The 13,244-nt window shown below is 43.0% G+C and overlaps 1 protein-coding gene across 1 annotated transcript; it reads right to left on the reverse strand.

Moving 5' to 3' along the window:
- Positions 1-801: 801 nt before the first annotated feature.
- On the reverse strand, positions 802-11,554 carry LOC148664350 (E3 ubiquitin-protein ligase TRIM39-like). Its single transcript, XM_088631493.1, has 8 exons — positions 11,382-11,554; positions 8,949-9,042; positions 8,573-8,803; positions 8,287-8,446; positions 7,747-7,806; positions 6,810-6,842; positions 6,389-6,415; positions 802-3,591 (listed from the first exon to the last, which is right to left on the reverse strand). The coding sequence occupies exons 4-8, from the start codon at positions 8,291-8,293 to the stop codon at positions 3,044-3,046; spliced, it is 675 nt and encodes a 224-aa protein (XP_088487619.1). The 5' UTR covers positions 8,294-8,446; positions 8,573-8,803; positions 8,949-9,042; positions 11,382-11,554; the 3' UTR covers positions 802-3,043.
- Between the last annotated feature and the right edge of the window lie 1,690 nt (positions 11,555-13,244).

Raw genomic sequence — 13,244 nt, forward strand, 5'->3', positions numbered from 1 at the left:
GCAATTTAGAAAAAGTCAAAAACCGCACTCAAAATGCAATTTAGAGCTTTCTGGCAAGAGGAGACACCCAAATTATAATGTAACATGCCACTGTTTGTGCATGAACAAAGTTATACTGCAATTTTCCTTAGATACGCGATTAAAAAAAATAATTTTTTTGAATCCCCGGCGGAACACACTCCATAAGAATCAGCCCTTTTATACAGTATATCGCCTTTAAACACATATATTTAAACACGCGTTTACGATTTAAATCAAAACGCGATTCAAATCAATATAAATGTTTATTTTGTAACGCATTGGTGACTATTCATTGTTATTAAAAAGACTTAAATTCGATCATGTTGTGATATTTAGAAATATAAATTTGTTTGGTGCGAGTGAGGTTTTATTTAATCTCTGACCAAGGGAAACGTTTCATTTTTTCAAAGAAATGTTTGTTAAAAAATAAAGTCATAGTTCCATGGGATTCAATCACAGACCATGTGACATGGGAGTCAGGAAACTAACACGCAGCGCCACCAGATTTGATAATGCTATAAAAATGCTATAAAATAATGTGACTAGGCACAGAACAAGTTTACAGCACAGTACAATAATAAATGCTGACCATGACTTTAGAAGTGTAATGTTGCCATAGCCAAAATGTAAATGTAGTGGCTCTCTGAAGGCACCAGTTCTATAGGGTTTTGGCATTTACTGAGACAATTATTAATTGTAGCAGTAAATCACAAAGCTGATTCTTTTGATGGCTTTAGAATCCAACCATGCGACATAACTCAAACAACGCACACACACAGGTACCAATACACGAGGATACATTTATTAATACATAGAATATGCATATAAACCTAACAGATCTTATCGAGTGGGTTATCAGAATACAAAAGATATATATTCAGTCAGTTACAAAGTGTTACACCTCAAGAGGACATACGTTCAGTATATCATTCATTAAGACTGTTTCCTAAATGAACTTGGTTATAACTTCTACATTAGATACTCAAAACAAGTACATACTGTAACTCTTACAAATTAAATTGATATCAACTGGTTGGGATAACAATTGAATTCTCGAGCTGTAATGCATTGAAGTTGAATACTCATCCAATCTCTGGGGATTCAGATCTCCTGCGGGCACAAAGAAACAGTTGCAGGCTGTTGCTGTCCAATCCGCGCTCTCTGGCTCAGTGCCAGGCTGTGCTGTGCGGCTTGCGACGGTGCGCTGCTGATGCTCACTGACCGGCTAGGTAGTGTTGGCTTTAACTAGCAAAGTTTGTGCACAGGAGAAAAGATAACTGTGGGTCCCAGCAGGTCAGGAAGAGGACCGGTTTGTTCCTGATGAAGAGCTAGTTCTGAATAGTGATTCAGCTGTCCACAGTTCCGACCTGTTCACGAGGCTTGCTGCTGGTGCTCACCTCGGGTGGATCCTCTGGTTACTCTCTGGCAACCTCCACTCTAGACTCTTAGAACAAAGGAAAGTTCTGGCACTCGGACACACTGGCCGTTCCGTGGTTGTCCGGGCTGAGTCTCAGGATGGTCAGGAGGCGGGCTGCGAGAATGTCCTGCCCTTGGGAGCCTTCTGCTCCTGGGCCGTCCTGCCCTGGAATTCTCCTTTGAATTCCCTTTAGAAAAGTCCACAGAATTCTCCTGAATCTCTTCTGAATCTCACTGAATCTCTCAGGCTCTCTGTGTTGCCTGTTTTTACCTGGAGGAACTTCAGCTCATTGATTGGCTGAAAGTTCCATGGGCATCAGAGTCCCACGTGGGTTACTCGGCCCTACCAGTCCCTGATTGGTTGATCAAGGTGAGATATGAGTCACTTACTCCTGACACTTAGGAATGCAGTCCAGACTGGCACTCCCTAGACATATAGGCACCAATGGATGACCATTGATCATGATAGCCAGGCTTAGCTAAGTGCATCCCCCTTTGGGAGCTGTCCTAGGAAACCTTAAATCAAAGGAAACCTTAAATCAGCCTGCATGAATAGTTTCTCTGTGGCTGCACCACAGAGATGAACAGAGAGATGGGGCCTAATTTGGGAAAGCTCAGAAACACTTAATTCTGCCTTATTAATAAGCCTCGCCGCTACAGAAGCATAAATTACCTTACACTCAATTTAAACACAAGCTGTCTTTAGCTCTCTAAGCTGGTTCATACAGAAATGTAGAGATCCAGGCTCAGAACACACAGCTTCATTAGCGTATACATATGCAGGACAACTAGAGAAGACGTTTTACAGAGGATGGATTTTTAGAAACATCCCATCAGTGACATCATTGAAGTCAACTCCTAGGTACTGTAACTGTCGTGTGGATAGTTTCACAAGAATCACACAAAGGTTTAAGCATCGCTTGTTCTAGATAAAACTGCAAACAACAACAACAACCCATAATGTACTTCTTTGCGGCTCTGTTTGCCCAAATCATATATTCACAACGTGAAATTTAGAAAATAATATTACGTAACCAAAATCCGCAATATGGAAACAGAACCTGTGTAATTGTTGATAGATGATGTACTCGTAACATTTTTACAAGACGAACTACAACATTTAAAAAATGACTTGTATGTACTTGATATCTCTAATCAATCCACGGCGACATTGTTAAAAGCAGAGTCCCAGCACAAAACAAAACTAAAACGCCCTGGGCATACCGTTTCGCGCTTCTTATTTGTTGCTCAAAAGTAATTTGACCATATGAAATGCATAATATAAACCTAGAAACATATACGTGAGCAGTATTTACGTACTGTAGTATCGGTGTTAAGACATACCTCTCAAATACTGTAAATCAAGTTAAAAATATCTCAAGACTGATTTTGGTCATAATGAAACCATGTTTCGAGTTATATCTCCCTCTCTCGTACATGTTATTTTCCCTATTTAAAACTTTTACTGTAATTTAACACGTTTAAACACAACATCGTCATTTCTAAAATTACTATTATATTTATGACATCATCTCATTACCCGCCATTAAACTCGTCTCCCAGTATGAGCAGTGGGACAGAGAGCTGGGAGAGAGTCAGCCTGTGTTCATGAGTCAGGGACGGGTTTAATCTCCACACTGACAGCAGGCAGCAGCTCAAGGTCTTTATCTGAATCCCCAGTACAGAAGACAGGATAGATCTTCTCCCCCTGAGTGAAGACCATGTCAGTGAAAGTGTAGAGATGAGCTCTGGACTCCACTGTGTAAAAGGAGACATTTCTCTGCTCAATATCCACACACACCCCCAGCTTCCTGGGCCACAGACTGAGGGGGAGAGGGGTCTCAGGATCAGTGAGAGCAGAGAAATCAGGGTAGTAGTCCAGACACCAGTAACCCTGCTGGGGAGAGAAGCTGAACTCTCCTTTCCTCTCTGCAGACTCTCTGGTCACTCCTATTCTCCAGCTGTGATTCAATTCCACCTCCCAGTAGTGTCTCCCTGAGGTGAAGACCTCCCTGCTCACAACACATTCCCAGTCATTGAATCTGTGAGGATTGTCAGAGAGATCCTGTTCCTCCTCTACCCATCTCACTCTCTTCCCATCCCCAGACAGGCTGAGCTCACAGTGAGCTGTATCAGGGTCCAGAGTCACAGCAGCTGGGGAATAAAACAGCAAACATCACAACAGGCTCCTGCCGATTACATTCCAGTTCAACTCCATTATGCTGTGAAATGTCTTTGTCCCCCAAACACACTGCGTGAGAAAAACAAGTAAATTACTCATTATATATTTTCCCTTCCAGAGAAACGACATATTCTGTCATTGTTTCACTAAGTATTACACATGGAAGTGATCCCCAATATCCTCTAAATACAAACATTAAACATTTGTTTTCATAGCGATTAAACTTTATTTTTTTAAACAACATTATTAATAAACACAGGACTGACTGGACTGCAAGAGAAACTACAGCCCGACCACTCGCTTTCAAAAACTTCAAAACCCACCACAACGACCTGTATATTGTAAGAAACTGGACGACCTGTCTTTTAAAAAGGTTTATTTCAAATCCCAATTCAGCAGCTCGTTCTTCTCTAAAACCATTTTCCTGATGACACAGAATAAAAAAGTGCTGAATTCAAAGACTGTATAATGGTCAGAAAAATCTAAAGTCAAAAGCAATAATTTGCTGAAATAAAGGACTTCAAACTTACTTTGAAAATGCCAAGAAATATCCAAAGTATTCAATTTAAACCGGAAATAACACATCCAGAAACCCGGAGAGAAAGACGAGAGAAACAGAGGCGCTCATACTGACTTCAGACTGCTCGCGCTCAGCTGTCCGCCTCTCTGATAGGAGACACCAGCTGTCAATCAGTGAGCTCTGTCCACTGAGAGACAGGGGCGGGGCTTATACGTGTTCAGACTGAATGGGGGTTTTAATCAATACAATTCAAGAAGCTTTATTCACATGACTAATGAACACTGACTTAATACTCTCCCCATACTTAATACTTCAGTATGAACTCTTAATACTTAATATTGAGTAATACGTCCCTTTGCTTGTCTGCCTGTCAATCTAGTGAAGATCAAAGATATTCTAATCAGCTCTTATTTTTTTACTCCTGGAGCCTAGAGAGGCTGACACAGCCACCTACATGAATTTATAAAAACACCTGAATTCATTTCTGGACTCAGAGCGCCTTTAGTTCAGTGATGAGAGAGGACGCACTCTTCTGGTCAGTGCAGCTCTGAAGCCGACACGACAACATCTTCCACTGATATTTCACATTTGTTCTGTGTAGAACATGACACAGAAGAATATCATCACACTCCTCTTTCTGGAAAACAATCATCTAAAGGAGCATGTGTTCTGTCTTTTGTACACATGAAGTACAGCACTGTGTCAGTGAGTGTTCCCGGGTTAAATGTGTGTCGTTTTTACCATTTCTGTGACAAGTAGAATTGACACAGCTTTCCAAACGTCTGTTCTTCTTGATGTGAAACTGCAGAAACATGTCCTGTACAGGGTGTTTGCTCACTCTTTAAACACTGAACAGAATAAATTTACGATGACTTATACCTCCTGTTGGCTTCCTGTCACTGTTACTGTTGGTCCCAGTAAACAGCAAGCCAACAATGGACAAACTGTATAACGGGCTGTGTGCTGTCCTGAATTATTTTTCTTTTTGTCTGTCATTCCTCTATATCTTCACATTCATCAGCATAAAATATGCAGAAATACTGTTTCTTCTCCCTTCAAATTACACCTCCCTTGCATTTTACTGTGTAATTCCCAATTCAAGTGCATTTGATGTCTGCATACTGTAGTTTAAAAGCGTTTGAGGATTTTGCAAGTGACCAACAATAACATAAGACATTCTTATTTTAGTAGGAAACCAAAAACAACTGAAGGACACCAGAATAAGTCTCCACAGCTGAAAGGTTCTGTTTCTTCTCTTTTCAGCAGGAATAAACCTTTACTTGTAACTTTGCAGCCTACGCATGCTGACACAGCTACCTGCTTGAACTACTAACCAGGAATTTATTACTCTTGACCTACAAATAGTTTCTCAATTCAAACAAAATTTCCTTAACTTTTATTCTTAGACACACAGTCACAGTGTCACACTAAGAAGACACTGAAACACAGAAGCTAAATTTCCTCCTCCTGCCCTGTGAAGACAAACCCAAATCTGAGGTAAAAACTACAATCATTGCTGACAGTAGTGATTACGATGAACTGATGTTGAAATGACTGATCTATTCTGAGTCAAACACTACACTGAGTCTCTTACTGAACCCACATCACTGCAGCCTGTCTCAGCAGAGCTCACAGCTCTCAGATGAATTCTCCAGCCCAGGAAACAGATTCCTTACTGACAGATAAACACCCCCAGCACCCCTCTCTTACCAGGACTAATAAGACACCTGATGGTCAAGAGCCTCAGACTCTGGAAGAGAAACAGGCCACAGAGTCTCTTACTGACTGGACCTGAGAGCTCTGTCAGGACACACAGATATGCGCCCCAGATTCCCCCTTTTGAACTTCCCTAAAACTGTTTGCCATTGTCACACCCCCCTGTCTGTGAACCTGCCCTGATCCTCTACGTCTCCTCCCCGATGTCCTTCTCCACTTACTTCTGGATTATACCGTCTGCCAGGGTCCTGAACTACACTTCACACACCGGCTCCTGTTACACCAGGACAGACTCTAGCCTTTAGATTGAAACACAGGACGGAGATAGAAATTCCCACCAAGAAACTTTGATTGATCTTCACAGCCCACATGTAGGATGTTACAGAAACATGAGAGTGAAATACATCTCCTTCTGTTTACAGACCATGAACAACCATCTCACATTAAAGAGACCTTCTGGTCTCAAGACCTCAATAACCCCAGACACTAGGGCTTAAAACAGCATCTCTGTCATCAAGAAGAGACAGACCTACCTGCAGCACTGCACAGCCACTGCCATTCTGAAACACAGAGATACAGACACTGTTAATCACAGACACACACTGGAACACAGAGACACAGACACTGTTAATCACAGACACACTGGAACACAGAGAAACGGACACTGTTAATCACAAATACACACTGGAGCACAGAGACACAGACACTGTTAATCACAGTCACACACTGGAACACAGAGACACAGACACTGTTAATCACAAACACACTGGAACACAGAGATACAGACACTGTTAATCACAGACACACTGGAACACAGAGAAACGGACACTGTTAATCACAAATACACACTGGAGCACAGAGACACAGACAGTGTTAATCAGAGTCACACACTGGTAAAAAGATGTCAGTACAGTCACTGCTCTCAGTCAACAGAGTTTCACACAGTGTACATACGTGATTTAGGTAGAGGAACTCGCTTCACAGGATCTGCAGAGGAGAAGTAGATCTTTATTGTATTAAAGACCATTCTTGCTTCTTACCTGTTATTATAGCAGAGTTTATACTACAGTCTGAAGTCAGTACATTTCAGGATCCCCAGTCTCCACTGCAGTGTGGATCAGAGTGTCAGTGAGTGTGAGCAGCAGTGGCTGTAAGACTGGAGTCTCACTCAATAAGACTGAGCAGCACAAGGCAATAAGACACACAGACACATCACAGGACACCCTGGAGTCTGGTGCCTGAGCCACTGAGAGAGATAAGAAAGAAACACAGTCTGTCCACAACAGCGAGCAGTAATTTCATAAAGAACCAGCGGTGATACTGAGAACTGATCATTGCTCAGCCATCATTGTCCTGTACCCACAGTGTCCAGTATCACTGACTGAGTGACCTGTACCCACAGTGACCAGTATCACTGACTGAGTGACCTGTACCCACAGTGACCAGTATCACTGACTGAGTGACCTGTACCCACAGTGACCATTATCACTGACTAAGTGACCTGTACCCACAGTGACCAGTATCACTGACTGAGTGACCTGTGCCCACAGTGACCAGTACCACTGACTGAGTGATCTGTACCCACAGTGACCAGTAACACTGACTGAGTGCAGGACACATTGCTGTAATAAAGTGCATTTTCTTACAAAAATGACGCCCACTGGATTTTCTGTCTGTGTGCATCTGAATGTTTCTTATACAGTGTGTCTCTGATCCACACACAGTGACTGTCTGCAAGCTTGACTTTCTGAATTCAGACGTGTATCAGCAAGTATCAGAGTGTGAACCAGTGTGTGTGTCAGAGTGTGTATCAGTTTATGTATCACTGTTCCTGCTGTGTGTTTGAGCTCCAGGTATATTTCAGGGGGAGCTGTTGTGAAAACAGACTCACAGTGTAAAAGCTCTGCTCTGGACCCGGGCTCTGGAGTCAGCAGACTGTAGACTTCAGTCACTGGGGAGACACACAGAGAAATGTCTCATCAGGGCTACAGTAACAGAGTAACAGGAATAACAGAGCTGTTCTACTGTACTGGGACTGTAATTCCTATTGTAGCAGGACTGATCTACTGTACTGAAACTGTGGCTCCTATTGTAACAGACTGTTCTACTGTACTGGGGCTGTAGATCCTATTGTAACAGGACTGAATCTACTGTACTGAAACTGTGGCTACTATTGTAACAGACTGGTCTACTATACTAAGCCTATCCTATTAAAATGTTCTTGTTAAGCTATATACAGCACAATATAACAATACTGTTACTGTCATAAAGATTTGTGAGACTAGAGCTTTTAAGATGTTTCACCTAGAAACTGACTGATAAGCTGCTCTGATAAATGCAGTCACTGCACAAAAAATCTATAAACAATATAAGAGAAAAAAAGGAAATTTATAAGCTATTCAGAAAGACATCAGTGTGTTTCTCCACCAACCTGTCATGGAAATCTTTATTGATTCCTTATTGCAGAGATCCTCCAGTCGCTCTTTCAGTCCAGAGACAGCTCTCCTCACTGCCTCAGGAGAGAAGTGTGGACTGGCAGGGATGCTGGGTGAGTCTCCAGCTCCAGGAGGGACACAGACAGATTGATAATTCTGCAGCAGGGGAGAGAAAGAGGAGTTTCCAGTCAAACACAACACACATTCCTTGGGAGAAGCCAGAAGCAGCTCTGTGTGAGAGACACCCTTCTGTACTGCAGAGTCACAGAGCAGTGATGTTACCTGGAGGAAATGGATGTGATCCTCTGTGTGAGAGCTGGTTCAGCTCAGCATCTCTCCTCTTCAGCTCAGTGATCTCCTTCTCCAGTCGCTCTAGAATCCTTCAGCCTGACTCACTGCAGCCCTCTCTTGAGCTCTGATCAGCTCTGTGACCTCAGATCGTGTTCTCTCAATGGAGTGGATCAGTTCAGTAAAGATCCTGTCAGTGTCCTGTACTGCTGTGTGTGCAAAGCTCTGAGGGAGGAGACACACACTGGATTATTACACAGGAAAACTCTCAAACTACATTATGTTGTATGCTTTGTTTCCAAAGGGTACTGTCCAATGTCCAGCTGGGGCAATGTGTGTCAGTGTGTCCACTCCTCTGGTCAATACCCACTCTGAGTGACTTCACAGCCTGTCTCAGCTTCTGCAGCTCCTTCTTTCTCTCCTGGAGTCTCTGCTGGGTTTGTGTCTGTCGCCCCCAGCTGCTTCTGTGGAGAAACAGAGACACTCAGGACATTTCTGCTGTAAGAGAATCACATCACAGAGACACTCCTTAGAGTCACCCTGGAAAATTCACACTCTGTATCCCTGATGTCTTATCCACATGAGATGTGTTTCCTGGTCCTGTCTGACACGCTCCTGTTTCTTGTCTAATCTACACCGGCAGCGTGTGCAGCGCAGCAGAGCATGAGTCTCCACCTCCTGCTCAAGTTTTACACCTCACACCTGGGTCTGCACATCTGTATGTGAAGTGAAATGTAAAAATGAGATAATTGTGATTCTAATTATATATAAAACATAATCTAGAGATTTCAGATTTCATTCATCTCAATATGACCGGTCTTGGCATCTCCAAACAGAGGATTTCAGCACTACTGATGAGCCCGGTTGCTACTAGTTTCCCCTGCAGTCAGTGGAGACCCTGTGGCTGACGTGCTTGACTGCTGGATGAGGTTCTGTACCAGTAAGACCATGTGTCTGACCACATCTCACATCCTGTCTGCTTCTGGGAAAATTCAGATCATTTCAGAGGAGAAAAGGGAACATGTTCTGTGTCAGATCTGACTCCAGCTGAGCCCAGCGTGAGTCTTGTATTTAATAGCGCATGTGAAGGTATTATACCACAGTTTACAACTGGTTTTTGTGTCTGAGATAAACCACCTGCCTATTAGATCCCCTTCCCAGCACTTTATTTCAATCCTGTTTCTCTGCTTTCTGCCCCATAGTCCTCAATATGATAAATGAATCCTTGAGCACTGATATCGTACCAGTGGCCTTCACAACTGCTGCTTTTAACCCTGTGTGAGAAAAAGAATCATGGCTCTGGACAACCTGAACAACTTTCACCCTCTATCCAACTTTCATACCTTTTAATTACCTTTTCAAGCAAAATGTTTAGAATGTGCTGTTAGATTTCAGATAATAATCCTCTTTGAACTCCAATCTGGTTTCAGACAACTTCACAGCACAGAAAGTGCCCTGACTTCACAGCACAGAAAGTGCCCTTGTCAAAGTCACTAATGATCTTCTAATGGCTCCTGATTCTTGTTCTCTTTCTGTCCTCATTCTTACTGAACTCAGTGCTGCTTTCGACACTGTCAGCCATAACATCACACTTTCTTGTCTTGAGACTGTGTTTGGAGTTTCTGACACTGCTCCAGTCTTACCTCACTGATCACTTTCACTTTGTCTCTCTCTGTTTTTAGCTCTGAAATTGGACCTGTTAAGGAGTCACAGTCAAAATTGAAGAACTTGGGGGTGATATCTAATCCAGGCTTGACATGTGCAACAGATTGCCTAAACATCATTCTTCTACCTCAGAAATACCACCAGGCTGCATCCTACAGCCTCCAGAATTTGGCAGCCAGAATTCTGACCAGGTCTAATGCAAGTGATCACATTACTCCTGTCCTGGAGTCCCTGCACTGACTTCCTATCAGGTTTCATGTTGATTTCAAAGTCCTCATGCTCCCCTAAAAGCCTCTGCATGGTTTGACACCTCTGTACCTGTCAGAGTTACTATCATCCTACTCCCCATCTCACAACCTTCACTCTTCTAATTTTGGTCTCCTGTCTGTCCCCCAAGCCAGCACTCTGGGTGACAGGGCTGCTCTGCTGCAGCCCAGAGCTCTGGAATTCTATCCCTATGGATATCATAGAGTCACATTCCCTGAGCTCTTTCAAATCCAGACTCACAATCTTCTATTCATTAAGAGCTTTAATTTAACTGGGTCTGTTTCTGCCCCTTTGCTTTTCTGCTGTTTTATCAAACCCCTTTCTACCTTCTACCTTCGGTGTTCTGTAAAGTGTTTTGAGAAGCCATTTTAAAGATACCATACCTCCTTTCTCTGTGCATTTGTTATGATGTAAATTGCTTTGCCACTTTTAAAGATGCTATATAAAATAAAGTTTATTATTAATAATAATACTATTGAGGTGAAATTAAAGCATGACTTCATTAATGAAGGTGCAGTCTGTACTAGAGGTGTTGAGTTTGCTGTGCATTAATGAGGGTGCAGTCTGTTACAGAGGTGTTGAGTGTGCTGTGCAGTTGTACAGGTTCATTGGTGCTACATGAGGACAGTAAAGAGGGAAACAGTGAAGTTGAGGAGGAGGAGATAATGAACAACAGACAGAAGAACAGGAGACACTTCAGAGACACAACAGTGTGGATCACAGCTGAGTACATGAGCAGGACTCAGCAGTGGAGAGATACAGCATTATGGATACAGTAAATACAGTCAGGAGATCAGTTAGAGCCCAAGATATCCTAAATATCAATTTTACATCTTGTACTAGAAAATAAATACAGACTCAAAGTCCTCACCTGTTTCTCAGTCCTTCCTGCTGCAGCTGAGACAGTATCATGGCCTCTGTGTTCATCCATTACCCAAAGATAACAAACACACTTCTGGTCAGTACGGCAATAGAACTCCAGTAGTTTTTCATGAGTGGAGCAGATCTTCTCCTGCAGTTGTCCTGTGGCATCAACCAGCTTGTGGTTCTTCAATGAAGCAGCTTCATAGTGAGGCTGGAGGTGAGTCTAACAGTAAGAGGCCAAACACACCAGACAGGATTTCACAGCTCCCCTCTGTTTCCCAGTGCAGACTTCACACAGCACATCTCCAGGGCCAGCAGGACTGTGAGCAGGAGGAGGTCCACTGAGCCCTGTCTCCTTCAGTTTCTCCACCACTTCAGCCAGGATGGTGTTTCTGTGAAGATCAGGCATTGGAGTGAAGGTCTGTCTGCAATGGGGGCAGCTGTAGTTCCCAGTCTGATCTTCCTGATCCCAGCAGTTATTAATACAGCCCATACAGTAACTGTGTCCACAGAGCAGAGCCACTGGATCCTTCAGCAAATCCAGACACACTGACCAACTGAACTGGTCCTGAGAAACTGAAATATTGCCTTCTGCTATTTTTCTGACAAGTAAAAACTGCACAGAGAGGAGCAGTAGAGACGGAGCTGCAGTGAGGCTGTTTCAGAAGCTGATCTCTGAGTTTCACTTCCTAGATCTGCACAGAGCTGCAGGGGTGTGACTGTTAGGGGGTGTGATTGTTAGGGGTGTGATTAAGGATTTTAGAGGCAGTGGTTTAGAAACAGCTGTGATTTCTTTGGTGGTTGTTGTTTCAAAGAAGGTGTGTTGCTGTGGGGGATGTGAATCACTTTGTCATTTTGTGTCAGCCTGACAGAGGGAAGTTTTTTTAATAAACCTGGATGTTAGTAACTGCTCATGTGAAGTCAATCCAGTGGTTTGTGTTCCCAATAATCAAAACAATAAAATACTAACTTACTCACACACCATGAGAAGATCAGAGTATGATGGTGACAGACAAGAGGAGGCCAGCTGGCCCATCCAGCTATTTAATCATTGGAAGTTATTTGGCTCCAGGATCTCCTCCAGCTGTGTTTTGGCAGAGGGGTGTCACAGCTCCACATGGTGCAGACTATTTCACTGTCCTGGTGTGAGCTCTTACTGCGAACAGTCCAGCCTGTTGTGTCTCTCTCTCCAGGCCAGTGAGCCCAGCCTGCTGCCTGGCTCTGCCCTGCAGCGTGTGGGCCAGCAGGGTACGTCCAGGGCTTCGTGCTTCACCTGCGCAGTGACCCCCTGTGTGAGCTGCACAGACCTACAGAGCGCTGCAGAGAATCACAAGCTCATCTCTACACAATTAAAGAGCTCAGGAGTTTTAGAAATGCAGCAGGTGTTTCTTTGAAATTAGCAAACAGAAAAAAGCAAATCATGACCAGACATAGTGCAGAGGAGGAATGCAGGACCACCTGTTAAAGCTTAGGTATACAAAAAATCACAGAAAGCTGTGTTATAAAAGAACATTATGAACACTGTTCGGTGTTTACTGAAATGAGATAAACATATTTGAATTGTATTTTAATGGAAACGTATAGAATGTAAAAGTATTTTAGATGTTGTGTAGTTGTTAGCACTGAACTGTGTTGGATGCACAGAACCAGAAGCAGTAAGCAAACATACAGTATCTGATCCTGATCCATGGAGCCAGCATCTCAAGATGTTCATATTTAGAGGTAGATTGTTTAAACAACAAACTAGCTGTGGATACTGATGACCCAGAGAGGTGGAAAGGCTGTTGCCTTAAGCCAGCTCTTTAAAATGTATCCTCAGTGAGTAACTGCTGCCATCTCATAGTGAGTTTCTTTTTTTATAATCTTTTCA

Source organism: Lepisosteus platostomus, chromosome 5 (genome assembly GCF_059453375.1).
Source record: "Lepisosteus platostomus isolate fLepPlt1 chromosome 5, fLepPlt1.hap1, whole genome shotgun sequence".
NCBI lineage: Eukaryota > Metazoa > Chordata > Actinopteri > Semionotiformes > Lepisosteidae > Lepisosteus > Lepisosteus platostomus.

Bases quoted from the DNA above. Each gene is read 5' to 3' on its own strand.
- LOC148664350 (XM_088631493.1), bottom strand. The intron at 6,843-7,746 runs GTGAGTCTGTTT...TCTCCTCTGCAG, and splicing joins CAGAGCAGAGCTTTTACACT to ATCCTGTGAAGCGAGTTCCT. The intron at 3,592-6,388 runs GTAGGTCTGTCT...TTTATTCCCCAG, and splicing joins GTGGCTGTGCAGTGCTGCAG to CTGCTGTGACTCTGGACCCT.